This window comes from Rhinoraja longicauda, chromosome 8, assembly GCF_053455715.1.
Source record: "Rhinoraja longicauda isolate Sanriku21f chromosome 8, sRhiLon1.1, whole genome shotgun sequence".
Lineage (NCBI taxonomy): Eukaryota > Metazoa > Chordata > Chondrichthyes > Rajiformes > Arhynchobatidae > Rhinoraja > Rhinoraja longicauda.
This window is the reverse complement of record NC_135960.1, coordinates 67,005,484-67,028,571: the sequence shown is the minus strand read 5'-3', so window position 1 is coordinate 67,028,571 and position 23,088 is coordinate 67,005,484. Positions and strand designations below refer to the sequence as shown.

Here is a 23,088-nt window from a genome sequence, read left to right as displayed (position 1 = left end):
ACTGGTGTGTCTACCCGATCTATTTCTCTCATGATTTTATACCCTTCATCCTCCTGCGTTCCAGGGAATAGAGTTCCAGCCTGCTCAACCTTTCCCTACACCTCACATCCTCGAGTCTTGGCAACATCCTTGTAAATCTTCTCTGCACTCTTTCCAACTCAACAACATCTTTCCTATGACACGGTGCCCAGAACTGAACACAATACACTAAATGCAGCCTCCCAACTTCTGATATAACTGCAACATGACCTCCCAACTTTTATACTCAGTACTCTGACTGATGAAGGCCAATGTGCCAAAAGCTTTTTTGACCACCCCATCTACATGTGACAGCACCTTCAAGGAACTATGCACCTCCACTCCTAGATCTGCTCTACAACACTTCCCAGAGCCCAACCATCACTGTAAGTCCTGCCCATGTTAGACTTTCCAAATCTTGCCATGTACATTTTCATCCAAATCGATGATATAGATGCCGTAACATTTTTCATCCAGCAGATTTCTTGGTCGCTTACTTTGAACACCTATTTTGTGCCTAGAAATATATCAACTCCAATTAAATGTATTTTGTGATTATGGCTCAGAATTCCAGAAGCCCCCACCCCGCACCATATAACAATAACCATATAACCATATAACAACTACAGCATGGAAACAGGCCTGTCCGGCCCTACCAGTCCACGCCGACCATTCTCCCTGACCTAGTCTCATCTACCTGCACTCAGACCATAACCCTTTAATCCCCTCCTATCCATATACCTATCCAATTTACTCTTAAATAATAAAATCGAGCCAGCCTCCACCACTTCCACCGGAAGCTCATTCCATACAGCCACCACCTTCTGAGTAAAGAAGTTCCCCCTCATGTTACCCCTAAACCTTTGTCCCTCAATTCTGAAGCTATGTCCCCTTGTTGGAATCTTCCCCACTCTCAAAGGGAAAAGCCTACCCACGTCAACTCTGTCCGTCCCTCTCAAAATTTTAAAAACCTCTATCAAGTCCCCCCTCAACCTTCTACGCTCCAAAGAATAAAGACCCAACCTGTTCAACCTCTCTCTGTAGCCTAAGTGCTGAAACCCAGGCAACATTCTAGTAAATCTCCTCTGTACCCTCTCCATTTTGTCGACATCCTTCCTATAATTTGGCGACCAGAACTGCACACCATACTCCAGATTCGGCCTCACCAATGCCCTGTACAATTTTAACATTACATCCCAACTTCTATACTCGATGCTCTGATTTATAAAGGCAAGCATACCAAACGCCTTCTTCACCACCCTATCCACATGAGATTCCACCTTCAGGGAACAATGCACAGTTATTCCCAGATCCCTCTGTTCCACTGCATTCCTCAATTCCCTACCATTTACCCTGTACGTCCTATTTTGATTTGTCCTACCAAAATGCAGCACCTCACACTTATCAGCATTAAACTCCATCTGCCATCTTTCAGCCCACCCTTCCAAAAGGCCCAAGTCTCTCTGTAGACTTTGAAAATCTACCTCACTATCAACTACTCCACCTATCTTAGTATCATCTGCATATTTACTAATCCAATTTGCCACACCATCATCCAGATCATTAATGTAAATGACAAACAACAGTGGACCCAACACAGATCCTTGGGGTACTCCACTAGACACTGGCCTCCAACCTGACATACAATTGTCAACCGTTACCCTCTGGTATCTCCCATTCAGCCATTGTTGAATCCATCTTGCAACCTCACTATTAATACCCAACGATTTAACCTTCTTAATCAACCTTCCATGTGGAACCTTGTCAAATGCCTTACTGAAGTCCATATAGACAACATCCACAGCCTTGCCCTTATCAATTTCCCTGGTAACCTCTTCAAAAAATTCAAGAAGATTAGTCAAACATGACCTTCCAGGCACAAATCCATGTTGACTGTTTCTAATCAGGCCTTGATTATCCAAATAATTATATATATTGTCCCTAAGTATCTTTTCCATTAATTTTCCCACCACAGACGTCAAACTAATAGGTCTATAATTGCTAGGTTTACTTTTAGAACCTTTTTTAAACAAAGGCACAACATGCGCAATGCGCCAATCTTCCGGCACCATCCCCGTTTCTAATGACGTTTGAAATATTTCCGTCATAGCCCCTGCTATTTCTGCACTAACTTCCCTCAATGTCCTAGGGAATATCCTATCAGGACCACTCTAATCATTTTTGCTCAGTGCAGCGCCTCCTAGTTCTCATGCCTAGGCCTTTTTAGTTCCACAAACCTCACCATCTCTAAACACCACCCTAAGCCCTAATTACCATCTCTCGAAGGGATCTATCTTTCAGCTGGAGGGTTCTGCATTGGTGTGGCACAGTCTTGAGCTCAGAATTATAGACTGGCTCTCTGGTAATATGCTCAATAAGGCAAAATTAAATTGTTCTTATGTGGGCATTTGAAAACTCTCTGTGTTAACTTTAAAAACAGCAGGTAAGATATACCGTGTCCTAATTCATATCACTATAAAAAGCACATTTTTGGGCCCATGATCACAGTGTCACTTTGATGTTATGGTGTCTGCAAATTAATCACTGTGCGATGTACAACAGTTAACATAATGCAAAACCACCTATTGGTGGTATACATTCTTTGGAATGTTGAAAAATACTTGGACAATGTCCTGAAACTGAAATTTAGACACTGTAACTGTGGTCATTGTTACTTTTTGGGTTGATTAGTGGCATCCACCATCCACCCTTCATCTACCCTACATCAACTATTCAGTCATTTATTAATTCTTTCCTTGTTGCTGGGTCAGAATTCTGCAACTCCCTACCCTACAGTAGTGGGCGGTTGTTATATTGAAAGAAAATTGCTTGATATTCAAGATGGTTGTGATTTGAGATGGGAAATAAATAGGGGCTTTCCCAGCTGACAAATGTTTGCTGCAAAGTTCAATATCATGTCTCCACCAATGTAATTTGTGTGTGTTTACTAGGAACTTGTGGCAGCATGTGACTGAAGCTTTGAGAGTAAAAAACATAGAGAAGGCCACTGAACATAAGAGCTTACTAGAGGAACGCCAGAGGTCAGAAGCACGTCATCGTGCAGAGACGGGCACACATTGGAAGACAAAGTATTTCTATCAAGAGGTAAGCATTTAGACATGGAACACTATAACTCATGGAAAATGTATACATAACCACAGATAAATATTACCATTGCACAATTGCAGCAGGATGTATCATAGCATGGAAGCGGGCCCTTAGGCCCAGTCATCCATGCTGACCAAGATACCCCATTCAAGCTAATCCCATTTGCCCACGTTTGGCCCATATTCCTGTGAACCTTTCCCATCCATTATACCTGTTTGACTGTCTTTTCAAAGCTGTTATAGTACCTGCTCCAACTATTCCTCTGACAGCTTGTTCTATAGACTCACCACTCTCAGTGAATAAGTTGCCCATCGGGTTCGTATTAAATTTTGCCGCACTCCTTAAACATGTATCAAAAACCTCTTGTATTTGATTTCCCTACCCTCGGTAAAAGACTGATTCACCTTATTTCTCTCATGATTTTATGCACCTCCATAAGATCGCCCCTCATCCTCTTATGGCCCAAGCAATAAGTTCCTACCTGCCCAAACTCTCCCTATAGTTCAGCCCCTCGAGTGTTGGTCACATCCTCGTAAATCTTCTCTGCACTCTTTCCAACTCAATTACATCCCTTTTTTTTATAGCAGTGTGATCAAAACTGAACAGAGTACTCCAAGTGTGGCCTCACCAACGTTTTATATAACTGTACCATTACATCCTAACCCTGAGTCTGAAGAAGGGTCTCGACCCGAAACGTCACCCATTCCTTCTTTCCCGAGATGCTGCCTGTCCCGCTAAATTACTCCAGCATTTTATTTCTATCTTCGGTTTAAATCAGCATCTGCAGTTCCTTCCTACACATCCCAACTTCATTACTCATTACCATGACTCTTGAAGGCAAATGTACCAAAAGTCTTCAAACAGCCTAACTGTGACAACACTCTCAGGGAACTATGTACCTGTACTCCTAGATCTCTCTGCTCTACAACACTCCCCAAGGCCCTATCATTCACAGAAACAACAAATTATTGAATTGTGTATATTTTTCTCTGTTCACTGTTAGTCTTTGGAGTCCGTAAGATGGCCATTCTGCTGCTTTGGTATCTTCTTCCTTCTCTGACATTTTTGTTATGTTATGGTTGTTCCACACTAACTCCAATAAATATTTCCAGAAATGTTCAACTTATACAGAATTTTAACCAGCTGCCCTTTTAAATTGTTTGCCAGTTTTCTGTATGCACATATTTTCTCAGAATAATTTCCATGGTGTGTGGTAGTTGCTTGTTGCTTGTTGCTTGTCTGCTGATGAATGCCCACTAGATGTACGTTGCATTCTTGACAATAGGACAACAGGATCATAAAACATGATGGAAAACTATAGCACAGAAGGAGGCCTTTCAATATGTGCCTGTGCTTTGTAAAACTATCCCAATGTTTAGTATTCTCCATCAACCTAATGCCTTCTTCTGCTTAATTATTTATCGAATAGAGTGCCTCTGAAGGACTAGTTTGCCCTCTGGGACTGAGCCAACTCTTTGGCTGGGGTACCTCATTAGTCCTTTTTTATGGGGGCGGGTTTCACAGCGCATATTGTTATTCCTTAGATTATTTAAATCTTTTGACTATGTAAATATTGATTCTAGTTCCTTTAAACCTTCAGTGAGCATATTCTCGCTCACAATGATTCTCATCTCTTTTCCATTCATCTCCATTTTCTCCTATTAAAACGTGGCTTTGTTTCTGTGTCAAAACCGATCATAAGTATGAGTGTCTCTTTCAAACCATCACTTCGACTTCACTTTGATACCAAACCAAGATTCTCAAGCTTTCCTGCATAGCTGCAGTCATTCAGCCCTGGACTCAATTTTCACAAATCGGAAAGCAACCTATAAAACGCTGGAAATACTCAGCGATTCAGTCAATGGTTTTGCATGAAGGCAAGGCCGTTGAACTTTCATCAGTGGTAAAGAGTGCCTGGAATGTGCTGCCAGGGATGGTGGTTGAGGCATATATGTTTAGTGGTGTTTAAGAAACTCTTGGATAGGCACATGTTAATGCAGGAAATGGAGGGATATGGATTATGTGTAGGTAGATGGTCTTGGCATCATGTTCAGCACAGACATTGTGGGCAGAAGGGCCTGTTCTTGTGCTGTGCTGTTCTTTGTTAACAGCATCCTGAAGTTGCCTGGATCAGTACACGAATAGGAAGGATTATGGATCAAATGCAAGCAAATAAGAATAGATTAGATAGCCTCTTGGTCGGCATGGACAAGTTGGACGAAGGTTGTGTAGGTGGGAACTGCAGATGCTGGTTTAAACCGAAGATTGACACAATATGCTGGAGTAACTCAGTGGAACAGGCAGCATCTCTGGAGAGAAGAAATGGGAATTGGGACGAAGGTTACTGTGGACTCTGTTTTTTTTTCTTTACTTCTCCAGCTATTTTATGCCTGATTTGAATGGTGAATTAACCACTCTGCTGAAACAACTTTTAATAGTCTAAATTTCTACAATCCGTTTTATAATTTATAAATCTAAATGTTGTTCTTTGGCCTATCTTTTGTAGGGTGATGGATGGATCTATTACAAGCCCCTGTGGAAATCCACAAGAGGCAACACTGAGATAGCCTCACCAACACCTTAGACTCAGTGCAACTGGAATACAGCAACATGGTTTTCAGTAATGAGCTTCACAACTCAAGTTGTGACCAATGTTATTTAGCCATGATGATTTCATATTAAATTGTAAAATGCAGTAAATCTTTCAGCTGCTTTTATTCAATATTGTGTGTCTGTATGATATAATGTTGCAAGAGTGCTTCACACTTCGGCATGTTTAGCAGAAAGGACTCTCTAAAATTGCAGGAAAAATGAGTGAGTTTTTATCTTGAACTACATTTTATATCTTAACTGAAGCCTTTTGGCAATTACTTTTTGGCAAGGATCTTGTGTTATTTTGACACCTGTATTTGACAAAGGTATTATTTTAATGACTGCTGCCTCCGAACAAAAACCTATTTCTAACTGGCACTGTGGAGTGCTCTTTTGTCCTGTTCATGCAGTTGACAAGTGGCTGAAGTGCTGGACTGTTGATCAGCCTGTGGAACCGTTGCAACAAAGAATTGCCAGAGTGACCCTTTGGCTTCATCTATTACATAAGAAGCTTTTTTACAAAAAGTCTATTCAGGAGGAAATGGTCATATGAAGTTCCTTTAGGTACATTTCTTTAAAAATTGCGGGCAATTAAGAAATAATCCCCCATAAAGGGAGGTGGATTGAAAGCAGAGAATACTTGGTTTCCAAAGCGTGCCTTACACTGTGTTATTTTTTTAGTATAGACTTCCAATTAGTATGTATGGCATTATCTGTTGTAGCTTAATTGTGGATGTTAATTTTCATCATGTACTGAAAATGTAATGAATTTTATAAATTTTATTTCAACTTTCTTGCTGAAACTGTTTGGTAAGCAAACTTCTGAAAAGACGAGCTTTACAAAGAGGAAGCGATTTTAAAAGAAATATGTTCAAAGGAACAAAAATGAAACCATGGTTGCTTCATGTGTGTAGAAGTCCCGTCAGCTATGACTACTAATGGCACAAAGTAAATGTTACACTTTCACTATGATGAAAGTACCCACTATCACCCCAGAGATTTATTTTGCTGATTCTATATGTGTGGCTCTGAGTGTTGCAATAATTACCACAAGCTACGACCGAGCATTTAATGTTAGGTCACAGGATTTATTTTCATTTTGTCAGATACTGGCTCTGTGACAAAGAGAGCACTGTTCACATTTCATGAACTGTTTATGTTCCATGTAACAACAAATGAAAGATGTTTGTTTTTCTAGTTTTGTGTAAGGCATAGCTTATAAACTCAACTTCCATGTCATCTAAGTGTTCATTCCATTTGTGTGGAACTTCATTTTCATCTTTTTTAAAGTTGGATTAAAATGAACTGAATAGATTGAACTTGGAAAGACTTTGCCTTGTTGCAGGAATATTCGGGAAGCGGAACATAGTCCTGTCCATAGACAGTTCATTCTATGGCCTCAGTGGTGGGATAAACCAGAAAACAATCGCTACTCATTGTATTTGAAATAGAAGTTAAAGTGTATCAATTATCTCACACCACTTTGATACTACAATCCTGTATATTTTGCAATCATGTATAATGCACTGAAGGAATCTCAAATTTACACTCCTGTAGTAGTAGCAGCAAGTGTGCAAAAAGTTGAATTAAATATTCTGCAAAACCTGCCATCTTTGATTATTTTCTTTAAAAATTTTCGTATTACATGTTACTTAACAATGGCAGCCGACAATATAATTGATCGTAGTTGCGCTAATCAACATTTCTATAACAGTGGGAGAACATTCTGTATCATGTGCCTTTATCCATCTGAAGAAGGGTCTTGACCAGAAGCTTCACCTATTCCTTTTCACCAGAGAGCCTGCCTGACCTACTGAGGGTGGTGGTGGAGGCAGATACAATGGTAGCATTTAAGAGGCTTTTAGATGGACACATGGATTTGGAGGGATATGGATTATGTGCAGACAGATGGAATTAGTTTAATTTGGCATCATGTTCAGCACAGATGTGGGCAGAAGGGCCTGTTCCTGTGATGTGATTTTCTATGTATTCATTGTGTTTTTACGAGCCCAAGTTCCAGTGTACAATCCACTCTTATTTAAATTCTGACTACTCATGTAGTTTGGTAGTATGAATCCAGAATCTATTCATTTTTTTAACATTAGAGGTTGTGCAGATGTGATGCCATTGCATTGCATCGGGAAGACTGATTAATTTATGTCCATCAACTTCCCATTTGCAGGATATGGTGCATTTAGACGTCTTTTAATGCCCAGTCTCAAGTGCCTATCAATTTCTCAGCACCTGTCATCAGCACATTGGTGGCAGGGAAGGTCAGTTGCCACACACATGCTGTCCAATAATAACAATAGATTTGTCACACAGGGAAGGTCAGTTGTCACAATAATAACAATAGATTTGTTTCTGTAAAAGACTTTAATGAATCTGATATTTTGTTCTGCGTTCAAGGCGTTGAGGATTCCTCGCTAAATTTTTCATAAAACAGTAAAATTTCCACGAAAATAATTGTGTGCAGTTTTCACTCTTGTTTCTTTAAATTCCATACTGAAGGTGTATGATAAGTAAATGGTTCTTGCTCGTCTTTAAACTGATTATGAAGCATTGCAACTGAGAAAAAAATTAAGATCCCTTTCAGTTTAGTTTACTTATTGTCACAAGTACAGAGATACAGTGGAAGGTTTGTTCTGTGTGGTGTCCAGTCTAATCTCACTGTACACGAGTACAATGGGTCCTCTTCTGGAACAGCAGGGAGTGGCCACGTTCTAGCGCCATCTTGCAAAGTCCAAGTCTCTGAAAAGTCCAATCGGCCCAGGGAGATCTACAGTTCCTTATTGCCTCACGTGAAGGACGGGTGTCCTGGTGGCCCTGGATGGGTGAGGTAGGAGTGCGCCCAGCGCCATGCCCTCGGCTCCTTGCCGCTCCGTGCAGCCGCCGCCGCAGGTTGCGCTCCATCCGTGCACTGGCTCGCCCGGCTGCTGGAGGACCTCCCACGGCCACCTCTGCAGGCACCACATCTTGATCTTCAAATCAGTGCTGCATGCACTCCCACGTGTTATTTGTGACAGTTTGCTGACTACTGTTTCAGAAGAGATTTGCGTCTCTAATTCTCTGTAATTGTGGTCAGTTGAGCACTGCAAACCTTGCAGCAGGTGGGGGTGAACAAGTCCGATCCACAACGCGCTTCATCTGCAACCTCAAGCTTGCATTCGGTAGAAGGCACCAGCAAGCTGAGCTAGAGCAGAATGAACCCAGAGTTTATACACTTTGTAATTTCAGAAGGTGTTCTGGTACCAATGTGGAGATGATGTTAAAGTGTTGTAACTTTTTATGATGTTAAAAGTGTTGTAACTGGCCCTGAATTCTGGGTTCCCTCCAGATAGCTACCAATAATAATGAACCTCAATGCTTGGGATCCTCATTTGCCTGAAGATGTGAGTGTATTTCATGAAGAATTTGTAATCCGACAGGGGATCCTAATTTTTCTGCCATTGCGATGCTTCATAATTGTTTTTCAGTAAAGTATTGATAAGATAGTGGTTCTTGATTTAAATATTACAGGCAACACACTGAAATGTATTTATTAGATTAAAATAAACAGTAATTAAAACAGCTTAAAGATAGACATGCACCCAGCAGTACTTACCCCGTGATACATAGAAATATTTTAAATTTCAGTCATGTTTGATTGCAAGACACACAAACCGCATGTGATGATATAAATGTTACAAAGTATTACATTCCAAAGAGCAGTTGATTTTGGTTCTCCATGACAACCTTTATAAAGAAGGAAAGGTAACATAAACGTCAGAATTCAGAATGCAGCAAGGCATGCAAGTTTGATTTTCATGGTTTTCCACTGAACTTAAATCCTTTGTGTTACCAGCAAAATACCAACAGATATAATAGGTTGGAAAAACTTTTTATACTCCCCAATGAAACAAGTAAACAGTAGCATGTTCATGAACAGTCTTCAATCACTTGAACCCTGCTTTTAATGATTATTGGTTTAATTTCACTGATTTCAGCATATACAAAAATCAAAAGGTGCAGATTTGAACAGTTGTTGCTGTTTAAGCTAGACATGCACAGAAGCTGCATGAGCATCTTGTCTGTGTTAAGTTTAGTTCATTGTCACGTGCACCAAAGTACAGTGAAAAGCTTTTGTTGCGTATATCCAATCAAAGGAAAGACTATAAATCATGACAATCAGCTGTCCACTGTGTACATAAAGGATAAAGGGTGCACCACTTAGTGAAAGATAAAATCCAATTAAAGACAGTTCAGTGGTTTCCAATGAAGTAGATGGAAGGTAGATACAAAATGCTGGAGTAACTCAGCGGGACAGGCAGCATCTCTGGAGAGAAGGAATGGGTGGTGTTTTGGGTCGAGACCCTTCTTCAGACTGATTTAAACCAGCATCTGCAGTTCTTTCCTACACGAGGTGGATGGAAGGTCACGACGGAACTATGGGTATGTTATGTTACACATTCTTAGCTTGTGAGCCTTTCATTATTACATTTATAATTCGATGTAAGTACTTTCATGAAACCATTGGCCAAAATAATGGTTGAATGCTATTAACTGCCACCAAATAACTCACCTTATTTGCTATTGGTACCATTTGGTGCTATATTTTTTGACCGTTTAATGAAGATCTTAACTGCATTGTGAACCATTTGCAAAAATGAATGGTATAGAATAAGACCTTAAAAGTAGCTTTAAAGGTAATACAGTTCCACGTTGAAAATTCAATACAGACCATGTGGCTGATAGAATAAGAAGATAACTGCAGATGCTGGTACAAATCGAAGGTATTTATTCACAAAATGCTGGAGTAACTCAGCAGGTCAGGCAGCATCTCGGGAGGGAAGGAATGGGTGACGTTTCGGGTCGAGACCCCCTTCTTCAGACTGAAACGTCACCCATTCCTCGACCCGAAACGTCACCCATTCCTTCTCTCCCGAGATGCTGCCTGACCTGCTGAGTTACTCCAGCATTTTGTGAATAAATACCTTCGATGTGGCAGATAGATCTACATACACGGATTCATATATTTCTTTAAATATATCATAATGGGTCATTTGGCAGGGATTAGTTTCCTCTGCTTTCAACTACAGTATCAAAGGGAATTTCGTCACAGCAAAGCAGTAAATCTTTGCCACAGAAAACATGCATTAAATGCACGCCCCTATATTTTCAGCAGCAAATTTTTCAGTCACTGTACCTGGTGAATAATCAACTATCTGTCCTATTCTGTACAAAGCTAAAGTCTCACTGTCTGAGCTTCAATAAAATATCTGACAATGTTTCATGGAACAAAGAGTGAGCTGTGAATTACAAGTGTAATGACCATGCATTTCAGTGTTTGCATGCGTCAGGTCTGTGGTACAGGCACTGTGCCTCGTAAATCTGCTGTGTGGTGTTCTGGATTGTAAATTCCTTCCACAAATCCGACCTGCCAGCTTGAAGGGCAGGAATGCTGTGGCTTCATTCTTTGAAACAAACACTATAAGCATTCTGTATTCATTTTTTTATTTTTAGTTAAAGATGAAAGGCATCTCATTAAAATGTTGTCTCCTTCCAAGTTCCATTCATTCCTGAAGATATAATGTTGCTGTACGAAGCACTAGTTTGAGGAAGGTGCAGTCCGCACATTCCCTTTACCTGTAGGCTTCTGCAAGTCAGAGTCTTAGCTCCAGGTTGAAAGGTCGAGACCCAGGTATGTCAAATCTTCATTTAGCGTAAAAATGGAAGATCTCCACAACAAAGGGTTCTCACTTGGAAGAACATTGATTTTTAAAGGTTTTTGGTAGAAAATTGCAATGCTAGAAAAATTACTTTGAGCATTTAAACAAGTAAATGTAAATGTAAAGGCAACAATTATCTCTATTATAGACAATAATGGTTATAATATATATTATTATAACTATAATAATATATTATTATTATTATAATAATATAACTATTATAAAGGGAGTAGCATTTTAATATGTTTTACTTCTCGCAGCAATGACTCATGCCAAAGTCTACTTCAGCCGCTCCCAATAATTCAGTACCTTATTTCACTGGTGTTTTTAAAAAAAATATATATATTTATGTTTTTATTAAGAAATATGACACATGAAAATGAAAAACAAATGTCAGTTCAATGATGAGAATCACAGTCAAAGGATAGAAACAAAAATGGCAATACCACGATCAAAGTACTGTGTATCTCAATAGATTGAAATAAAAACTAGTCATACTTTGTGTTTCAAAGATATAATAAAACAAAACAAAGCAAAACAAAAGACAAAAAAAAAGACCAAAAAAAAAGGGGAGAGGGGGAGGGGAGAGGGAGAGGGGGAGGGGGGAGGGGGGAGGGGGGAGGGGGGAGGGGATCCGTTAGTCAGGAGACAGAGATTGCAGAGAGTGGAAAAACGTTAAAAAAGATTGCCACTTATAAAATTTATCAGAATTGCCACTCACTGAATATCTAATCTTCTCTAACTTTAGAAAGGACAATGATTCAGTACCTTATTTCACTGGTATTTATTGGCAGACTATTCATTTCAATCAACAAAGATCATAACACATTATTTTGTCTTCACCCACTATCTACATTTTCCAACCTATCTACTATCTACATTCGACATCCTAGTGAGTGGCCATTAGGACCTCCACCCACTCTATCTGCACCACCCATCGCTACTCCTTCACTCTCTTGTACCGCATTAATCCCATTTTTTAATTCATGCTACATTCTCATCTATTCCCCCAACCGCCAGAATATCATTCACCTGCACATGTGGATTACCCCCACCGGTAGAACACTTATCACTCACCCCTACATAAACATAGCACAAAAAGTAAGGAAATTTGTGTTTGGTAGATTATTTCTTTGTTGTAACAATGCTTCTTGGCAATAAATCTTATACCGTTGGAAAGCCTGTTTATTTCCCTTTTAAATGGTGCCACATTTGTAAGGAACATGCATTTGTGGGATGAGCAGCAGAGCTGAGTATGTGGGTTGCGCCCATGAAAAATCTGCCAAATCATCTCTGCCAATGCCAAACAGCTTATTCTGCCATTGACTCTTGTTTGGTGTTGTTTGGTGGATTGGATGATTGAAGTCTGAAGAAACAAGACATATTGGCAATTTAACAATTTATTCATTTAATAAACAGGAGCCTCAGTAGCGTGTGGAAGAACCATACACAGCCACAACAGCCTGGCACCTCCTCCTCATGCTGGTCACCAGCCTGGTCACACACTGTTGTGGGATGGCATCCCATTCTTCAACCAGCATTTGTCGCAAGTCGGCCAACGTGGTTGTGTTGGTCACTCTGGCACGAACAGCACGCCCAAGCTGATCCCACAAGTGTTCAATGGGGTTGAGGTCAGGACTGCTGGCAGGCCATTCCATCCTCTCCACTCCCAAATTCTGGAGGTAGTCTCTGAGAAACCCTGCTCTGTGGGGGCGAGCATTGTCATCTTGGAGGATAGAGTTCGGTCCCAGACTGGAGATATGGGATTGCCACTGGTTGCAGAATCTCATCTCGATATCTCTCTGCATTGAGATTGCCTCCAATGATGACAAGCCTTGTTTTTCCAGTGAGGGAGATGCCGCCCCACACCATCACACTGCCTCCACCAAAAGATGTTACTCTATCAGTGCAGCAATCAGCATAGCGTTCTCCGCGTCTTCTCCACATTTTGACCCTATGATCCAACTGCCGTAGGCAGAATCTGGACTCATCGCTGAACATAACGTTCCTCCACATGTTCAGGTTCCAGTGCACGTGTTGCCGACACCAGCGCAAACGGGCCTGACGGTGAAGGGCAGTCATGGCAGGCCTCCTGGCAGCCCTATGAGACCGGAGATCGGCTGCGTGCAGTCTGTTCCGAATTGTCTGGGCAGAGAGCCATCGGCCATATCGTCCTGCAAACCTTGACTGCAAATCTGTAGAAGACAGCCTACGGTTCCTAAGTGCTGACAGGGTGAGGAAATGATCTTCTTCGGGTGTCGTCTTCTTGGGACGCCCACTTCACGGCCTGTCTCTGACATCCCCCATTATATGGAACTTGGCCTTCACTTTGGAGATGGTACTAGGGCTTACTCCAAATAATGCCGCAACTTGGTTTTGCGGAATACCAGCTTGAAGTTGCCCTATCGCACGGGCCCTATCCAGATCAGTCAAACGTGGCATGCCGATTCTTGGAGCAGGCACCTACTGACCACTGTAGCAGGGCCCATGCTCACAGATGCTGCCAATCAGGTGCCAATCAGGCATCTGATTGTCAGCACCTGGGGGTACCAGAAGCTCAAAACAAGAGTCAATAGCAACAGCAGAATAAGCTGTTTGGCATTGGCAGAGAAGATTTGGCAAATTTTTCATGGGCGCAACCCATATACTCAGCTCTGCTGCTCATCCCACAAATGCATGTTCCTTACAAATGTGGCACCATTTAAAAGGGAAATAAACAGGCTTTCCAACGGTATAAGATTTATTGCCAAGAAGCATTGTTACAAAAAAGAAATAATCTACCAAACACAAATTTCCTTACTTTTTGTGCTATGTTTATATAGATTCCCTCCTCCACCCACACCTCCAGACTCTATCACCTATCTTTTCATATGGATTCCCTCCCTCCCCCCCTCAGATTCTATCACTCACCTACTCTGAGGTCACTTATCCTCCCAACCTGCACGCCTTGGACTGTGGAAGGAAACTTGCATGGGCAGGGAGCGTGCAAACTCCACACAGCCAGCACCTGGGGGCAGCACTGACATCAGGCTTCTGCCCTGTGAGTCATTGGCTTTACTTGCTACACCACTTTACAGTGAAAGCTTTCCACTGTGCCTCGGTACATCCGACCATAAACTAAAAGCAGTCCACATGACTGGATGTGGAGGTAAATTGATGGCCCTTATCAGCAAGTGCGTAGAGGACAGTATCAAAGATGGCACGTGTATTCCCCAACCAGAAACGTAGATGAACCGTGAGGTCCACTCACAGGTGAAGTCAAAGTCTGCAGCATTCAAGTCAAATGATCCTGGGCGTCACAAGAAATCTATCTCCGACCTTCGCAGTGCCATTAAGAATGCCAAGTGGGAATTCCGGACCAACGTGGAGTCTGGAGGCAACGGTACAACACCTGTAGACTGTGGCAAGGCTTGCACGGAAGGAATATCGCTAGGAATAACGGGTCCCTCCCCGATGAACTCCATGCAATCACCACCCACTTTGAACAGAAGGTTAGCACCTGCCCCACCTGTCTCAGGTGCTCCTGTGGCAACAGTCACTGTGGCAGACGTAAGATTGGCTTTCCCGAGAGCGAACCCGCGGAGAGCAACTGGTCTGGACAAATTCCCAGGCCTAGTCCTCAGCTGGATGATCACTCACGTCTTTAACCTCTCACTACTCCATTCTGAAGTCCCCACCTACTTCAAGAAGACCACGAGCCAATATAATAGGCAGAGGATGCAGAAGCGTGTAAGCGCGCACCACCAGACTCAGGAACAGCTTCTTCCCCTCTGTTATCAGGCTCCTGAACAGTCCTTTCATAAGCTAGGGTACAGTTGAATCACCTCTATCCCATTGCGGACATTGGACTTTGTCTATGAAACTGTTGCATTGCAATGCTGAGAACTATATTCTGCACTGCACTGCACTATATTCTGCACTCTTTATCTTCCCCTTTGCTCTGCCTATTGTACTTGAGTTTGACTTGATTGTATTTATATATTGTATGTCTGATCTGTTCGGATCGCATGCAAAACAAAGATTTTCTCTGTATTTCAGTACATATGACAATAATGAACGTCTGCACACCAATTCTCTAAACCCTTCAGGATACATATGTTCCAATCAAGTGACTTCTCAGTGTAGGGAGAATAATATGGGTTAGTGCAGCATTAAAGTAAAAATGGAGTCTTGATGGTCGGAATGGATTCAATGGGCTGAAGGGCTTGTTTCTGTGCTTATACACCTCAATAGACAGGGCAGCACGGTGGTGCAGTGGTCAAATTGCTGCCTTACAGCGCTTGCAGTGCTAGAGACGTGGGTTCGGAGTTTTTTAATGTTCTCCCCGTGACCACGTGGGTTTTCTCTGAGATCATCCGTTTCCTCCCACACTCCAAAGACGTGCAGGTTTGTAGGTTAATTGGCTTGGGTTTGTATACTTGGTATACGTGTAAATAGTCCCTAGTAGGTGTAGGATAGTGTTATGTGTGTGGGATCGCTGGTCGGCATGGACTCGGTGGGCCGTAGGGTCTATTTCCGCGCTGTATCTTTAAAACTAAAATAAAACTAAACTCACAAGCCCAGCAGATCCAGAATTTCTTATAAAACTGTCCAGGTATTAATCTAATAAGTCTCTATGTTGACAACACTTTGATATCCTTTCTTAAATAAGGAAACTAATACCATCTTCAGTACTCTAGATCTGGCATATTGCAACTGAAGCAAAACCTTCCTAACTTTGCATTCAATTCCCCCAGCAATAAACAACAAGTTTGCTTTCTTTAGTCTATTGCTGATGTATCAACATGCTAACCTTTTGAATTAATGTATTAAGACTATTTTCCAAATCTCCGCCATTCCTCAACATTTATGTAAATGTTTTTAAAAACTTTTCTGCTAAACTGGACGATTTGTTATTTTTCCGCATTCTACTTGGGGTGGCACAGAGTTGCTGCCTCACAGCGCCAGAGACCCTGACGACAGGCGATTGTGCGGAATTTTGTCCCCATGACCCGCGTGGGTTTTCTCCGGGATCTCCGGTTTCCTTCCACACTCCAACCACGTGCAGGTTTGTAGGTTGATTGGCTTGGTAAGATTGTAAATGGTCCTTAGTGTGAGTAGGGTAGTGTTAGTGTACAGGGATGGCTGGTCGGCACGGACTCGATTTTAGATTTTTTTAAAGATTTTAGATTTAGAGATACAGTGCGGAAACAGGCCCTACCACAACCAGAGAGCAGTGCTGAACTGCTATCTACCTCATTGGTGACCCTCTGACTATAGAGGCTTTCTTGACTTGTCCAGGCCAAATTGCTGGTGATATTTATTCCTAAGAACTTGAAGCTTTTGACCTTGATCAGATTTTGCTGGCTTTACCTTGCACTAAACGTTATTCCCTTATCATGTACACTGCAAATGGCTCAATTGGTATCATGTTTTGTCTTTCTGCTGACTGGTTAGCACGCAGCAAAAACTTTTCACTGTACCTCGGTACACATGACAATAAACTAAACTAAACTAAACTCTTTATACACTCACAAATGTGCATCCAAATACCAATCCAACTCACTCGACAGGTTTGCAGATGATACCACCGTAGTGGGCTGGATATCAAATACTGACAAGACGGAGTACAGGGAGGTGATTGAGAATCTTGTAACCCGGTGCCAAGACAACAATCACTCCCTCAATGTCGCCAAGACAAAGGATATAATGAGTGACTCGAGGACGCAAAGCAGTACATACACCCCAGTCTACATTGATGCCAAAGTGGAGATGGTTGAAAGCTTCAAGCTCCCAGGAATAAATATCACCAGCAATCTGTCCTGGACCAGCCACATGAAACCAATAGCCAAGAAAGCACACCAATGCCTCTATTTCCTTAGGAGGTTTGGCATGTCTCCAATAACACTCACCAACTTCTACAGATGTGACGTAGAATACATTTTATCAGGATGCATCACAGCATAGTTTGGGAACAGCTCCACCCAAGACCACAAGAAATTGCAGAGTTGTGGACATAGCCCAGACCATCACACAGACCAGCCTCCCTTCCATTGACTGCACCATTACTGCCTCGGCAAGCCCACCAGCATAATTAAGGACCAGTCTCGCCCCAGTCATTCTCTCTTCTACCATCAGGCAAGAGGTACAGAGGTTTAAAAAACGCACACCTCCAGATTCAGGGATAGTTTCTTCCCAGCTGTTTTCAGGCAACAGAACCATCCTCTCACTAACTGGAGAGCGGTCCTGGCCTCCCATCTATCTCATTTGAGACCTTTGAACTATCTTTAATCAGGCTTCAATGTTATATCTTTGGACTAAATTTTGTACCCTTTATCCCTTACCTTTGCACGGTGGATGGCTTGATTGTCTTCATGTATAGTATTTTTCTTGACTAGATAGTACACAAATAAAAGCTTTTCACTGTACCTCAGTACACGTGATAATAATAAACTGAATTGTGGGCATTTGGATCCCAGTGTACCAGAATTTGTGTAAATCCAAATAAACATATGAATTTGATGTAAAGCTTGTATATTATAATATTTGAAAACAGGTATTTTAATCTTTGAAAGAAAATGTGATACTAAAATTTTTGGGAAACTATTCTATAAACAGATTTATTTCTACGTGTATAATTTGCTGCTTAAGTTGTTCAAAGGATTTATCTCCATTTTGATCCACATGTGGGTTCAGCAGCCAAGATTGATTTGTGAAGATAGTTATCATCAAGTATTTGTCTGACACCATCCACGCCATAACACCATCTAACACCATCAACAAGTTTTGGTTTGCAAATTCATTTTGTTAATACTGGATATGAAGATAATTGGACCCTGCATGTTGTATTACTGCCAGCAGATTGTGCCCTGTCTGGTTTTCATCACTGCTGGGCTGTTGTGTTCAAGAATCAAGTTCAACTTGCTGGGCTGTTGTGTTCAAGAATCAAGTTCAACTTGCTGGTCTGCTGCCTGCATTGTACACTAATGAATCCGAACAATGTGCAACCAATTCACCAATACTTTAATACGTGGAAAATGACTTCCAATAAATATTTATTAACTCCAATGGATCCTTTTATAATGATTATGCTACCTTTCATCGTATCTTTATTACTTGGTATAAATTTAGATTTATATGGAGTAATGTAATGTTTTTTGGAGAACCAGTTGTGTATGTAATATGATTTAATCTGGAAAGTACATCACATCTCATAATTATATCAAATCAGGGCTACTTTCATAATTCAGACAGGAAATATTAGAGTCTTAGGAAAGTCTTAAAATATTAAAGTCTTAGGAAAGAACTGCAGATGCTGGTTTAAATCGAAGATAGACACAAAATGCCGGAGTAACAGCGGGACGTGCAGCATCTCTGGAGAGATGGAATGGGTGATGTTGCAGGTCGAGATCCCACGTACTTTTTCCCTGGAGTCCCACATACTTGATGATCGCATCAGATTAAGTTGTTATTAATGATACCTCGTCTTGAGGGGGTTTTGTTCCTCTCACATGGTGTTCGTTCACATGCCGTTTCTCGTGCACTGAGAGACCAAGGTTCACACTTGATCACACGTCTGTGACCACTTGAATATTTTTATGTTCAGCCGTGCTTTCGAGAGTTACGGGCTCAGAACCTCCTTCCTTTCTTGCTTCAATGGCTGAGTTGTTATCGAGCACATCGTCACAGTTCATTTGTGCCATCATGTTGATCCTTTCAGCCACGCAGTGTGCTGTTAAGCGTGCCTCTGGGTCATGGTCCCAACACTCAACAATGGTGTCGCAGAGGAAGTGCATGCCCTGTAGAGGGAGCAACAAACATAGTTTAACACTAATCATATTTTCACCAATAGCTTACTTTTGACTTAAATCGGAATATATTTACATTAATTCCAATAAATACATTAATTCCCAATCTCGTTGTACCCTGTACAATGACAATAAATATCTATTGTATTGTATAACAAACTATCTTGTCTGAAGAAGGGTCTCGATCCGAAATGTCTCCAGAGATGCTGCCTGTCCCCCTGAGTTACTCCAGCTTTTTGTGTTTATCTTCTCTCTTTAATAAACCTTGGTTGCAAATATTCGATTATTTCACCATAAGCAAAAGTAATGAAATATCAATGCATTAACAGACAATTGTTTTCAAGGTTAAATAATGTCACAATTGATTTCCTTCTATATTTTACAGAAATATCAAACAATTACCATGTAGTGGCTGAACAATATTTCTTGAGTTAAATCTATGAACCAGCTGATTTTGTGTTTAAATTTGTAACTGCCCCTTACTGATCTAGTGAAATGAAGGCCTCATGGGTTCACGGTTCTACAGTTGGACTCGGAACCAGAATTATCCAGAGGCGATCATTGATGAAGCAGCTAATGATTTCAAAATGTTTCTACCAGAGCATTTTAGTTATGTCGTCAAACATGACGGGGCAAGAGGGGTACAACACACGGTACAACGGGCAGCACAACACGTGGACATCATGGTGCAACACGCGGTACAACACAAGGCATACACGTGTGCATCACGGTATAACACATTTACACCATGGTACAACACGCGGTGCAACATGTGGCATGACACATGGTAAAACATCATGGTGAAACACGCAGTACATCATGGTACAACACACGTTACATCATAGTACAACACGTGGTACTTCATGGTACAACACACGGTTCATCATGATATAACACATGGTACATCATGGAACAACACACGGTACATCATGTTACAACACGTGGTACATCATGGTACGTACATCATGGTACAACACGCAGTACATCATGTTACAACACGCGGTACATCATGGTACAACACGCGGTACATCAAGGTACAACAGGCGGTACATCAAGGTACAACAGGCGGTACATCAAGGTACAACAGGCGGTACATCAAGGTACAACAGGCGGTACATCATGTTACAACAATCGGTACATCATGGTACAACACACAGTACATCATGTTACAACACGCGGTACATTATGGTACAACACGCGGTACATCATGTTACAACACACGGTACATCATGGTACAACACGCGGTACATCATGGTACAACACACAGTACATCATGGTACAACACGTGGTACATCATGGTATAACACGCGGCACATCATGGCACAACACACGGTACAACGTGGTACACGGGTGAGGGAATGGCCTACTAACCCGGTACACCTATTCCCCCAGTCAGTGATATTGGGGGGATCCATGTCACCACCACTAACTACCCTGTTGTAAAACAAAATAATTCATAGGATGCGTGTGCTGCTGCCACGGCCAACACATGCGGTGGGCAATAAAGACCGAACTTGCCCGCAACACTTTATCCCGTAACTGAATTTAAGATTTATTTTTCTTCAAATGGCCTTGCGGAATTGTTGGTGAATTGTGTGGTGGAATAGCTCCATTGTGTCTGGATGTGATATTCCCACACTGGTACTGGGGCAAATTGAGATCCACCACCAGTGAAGAAACACAGATATAGTTACAAGTTTAGTTTAGAGATACAGCGTGGAAACGGGCCCTTCGGCCCACCGAGTCCGCACCAACCAACGCACACTGGGGACAATTCACACTCATACCAAACCAATTAACCTCTTAACCTGTACGTCTTTGGAATGTGGGAGGAAACCAAAGATCTCAGAGAAAACCCACGCAGGTCACGGGGAGAACGTAAAACTCCGTACAGAGAGCACCCGTAGTCGGGATTGAACCTGGGTCCTTGGCGCTGCAAGCACTGTAAGGCAGCAACTCTACCGGTGCGCTACCATGCCGCCCTAAGTTGGGATAATATGCACCATGAATGGCAACTTGTGGATGGTGCAGTTTCCATACGGCTGCTTCTTTGGTCCAAGAGTCCCCAAATTGCAGGTCGGTAGAATTCCTGGAACTAACCTCTGAAGGATTGACACGAGATGATTCAATGGGCCATGGCAGAGGATTGATTACCTATTAGTGGGCTTGGTGGTGGGGAAACAGTGGCCTGAATATTTCTGGCCATTGACCAGTATATGCTTGTGTGTTGACCATCTATTGTTCCATGCAGGTGTGACCAGTATATGCTGTGTAGGAAAATAACTGCAGAAGCTGGTTCAAATCGAAGGTAGACACAAAATGCTGGAGTAACTCAGCAGGTCAGGCAGCATCTCAGGAGAGAAGGAATGGGTGACGTTTCAGGTTGAGACCCTTCAGATTGATGTCAGGGGAGGGGGCGGGACACAACAAAATCACGCAGAGCATTGCTCTGGACTCAATCTTCGGGCACTCCGCCTGTTTTCAACAATCCATTTTGTATGCAGATAGATTCATGTTAAAATTGGGAATGAAGATATATCTGCGAGATTTGATTCCAGGTGCGAAAAGACATCCCCCCATGGCAATGGCAGATAAAACTTCTGATGAATGATCATTAACCGTAAGGATAAATTCTATTTCTCTTTTCCAGATGCTGTCTGACCTGCTGAGTGATTTTGTTGCATGTTTTTAAGTTAAAGAAATCATCCTGCATATTTTTGGAACACAAAGAGTGGTGGGTGTATGGAACAAGCTTCCAGAGGAGGTAGTTGAGGCTGGGACTCTCCCAACATTTAAGAAACAGTTAGACAAGTACAAAGAAAGGAAAGGTTTGAAGGGATATGGACCAAATGCGGGCAGGTGGGACTAGTGTAGCTGGGACATGTTGGCCGGTGTGGGCAAGTTGGGCCGAAGGGCCTGTTTCCACGCTGTATCACTCTTTGAATCCATGATTCTATAACAGACTAAAATCCATCGATGTTGATTCCATGCCAGAGCATTGATGAAAAAGGAGTGAGAAAATAGATAGAAATTAACACGTTGTAAAGGAGCAGCGAAATTATGAAAAGCTGCTGACATTTTTTTAAACAGGTGAATGACAAAGGTAGCTGAATCAACACAAGGACACTGCTTTACTGCTCAAAGCATTGTTGTGATCTGAAATGCATGAAGGCAGATTCACTAGTAACGTTCAAAAGAGAACTGATAATGATTAAAGACAAGAGGAAATTATGGTGCATTGAGGAAAAAGAACACAGAGGGATCAAATGCCGATATCCACTGGGATCAGCAAAAGCACAAATAGCCAAAGGCTCTTCAACACTGTCTCAGTGATTTTAGAAGCCAGTCAAAGTAAGGAAAGCTAACCACTAGAAGGCATTCCAGGTTCAGAAAAAGCACTCGTGTTTATTTTAAGTATTTTAACAAAAATATATCTTTAGACATTTGTCTAGACTTCACAGGCAAATATTTGTCTGAAGAAGGGTCCCAACTCCAAACGTCACCTATCCATGTTCTCCAGAGATGCTGCCTAACCCACTGAGTTACTCCAGTGCTTTGTGTCTTGTTTAGTAAACCGGCATCTGCAGCTCCTTGTTGAGGACCTTTTTTGAACTGCTTTAGGCTGCAGTTAGATGTTCCTAGCCTAGGGGGAGCTGTTGGGCGTCCCAATGCTGTGGCCTCAATGGAATTGTCCAGTGTGTTTGATTCTGGATGTCAAGTCCTGGGTTACATCGATACCACAGGCAACACACAAAGTCTTGGGTTAGATCGATATACCTGGCAGAGTCAAAGTCCTGGGTTACATCGATACAACAGGCAACACTCAAAGTCCTGGTCCAGGTTCACTTTGAACATTCCATGTTGCCTATCATATT

The 23,088-nt window shown here is 41.8% G+C and overlaps 2 protein-coding genes across 5 annotated transcripts in view; one reads left to right on the top strand and one right to left on the bottom strand.

Annotated features, from left to right (window-relative positions):
• Positions 1-7,413, top strand: part of osbpl11 (oxysterol binding protein-like 11) — a 92,602-nt gene extending 85,189 nt beyond the window's left edge. For all 3 annotated transcript variants that reach the window (XM_078404169.1, XM_078404168.1, XM_078404170.1), the window contains 2 exons: positions 2,970-3,123; positions 5,633-7,413. In XM_078404169.1, coding sequence (XP_078260295.1) covers positions 2,970-3,123; positions 5,633-5,710 — 232 coding nt within the window. In that variant the 3' untranslated portion in view covers positions 5,711-7,413. The remainder of the gene's footprint in view (positions 1-2,969; positions 3,124-5,632) is intronic.
• An 11,113-nt stretch (positions 7,414-18,526) lies between these two features.
• tgfbr2l (transforming growth factor beta receptor-like) overlaps positions 18,527-23,088 on the bottom strand; it is a 72,128-nt gene continuing 67,566 nt past the window's right edge. For both annotated transcript variants that reach the window (XM_078404578.1, XM_078404579.1), the window contains one exon: positions 18,527-19,204. In XM_078404578.1, coding sequence (XP_078260704.1) covers positions 18,974-19,204 — 231 coding nt within the window. In that variant the 3' untranslated portion in view covers positions 18,527-18,973. The remainder of the gene's footprint in view (positions 19,205-23,088) is intronic.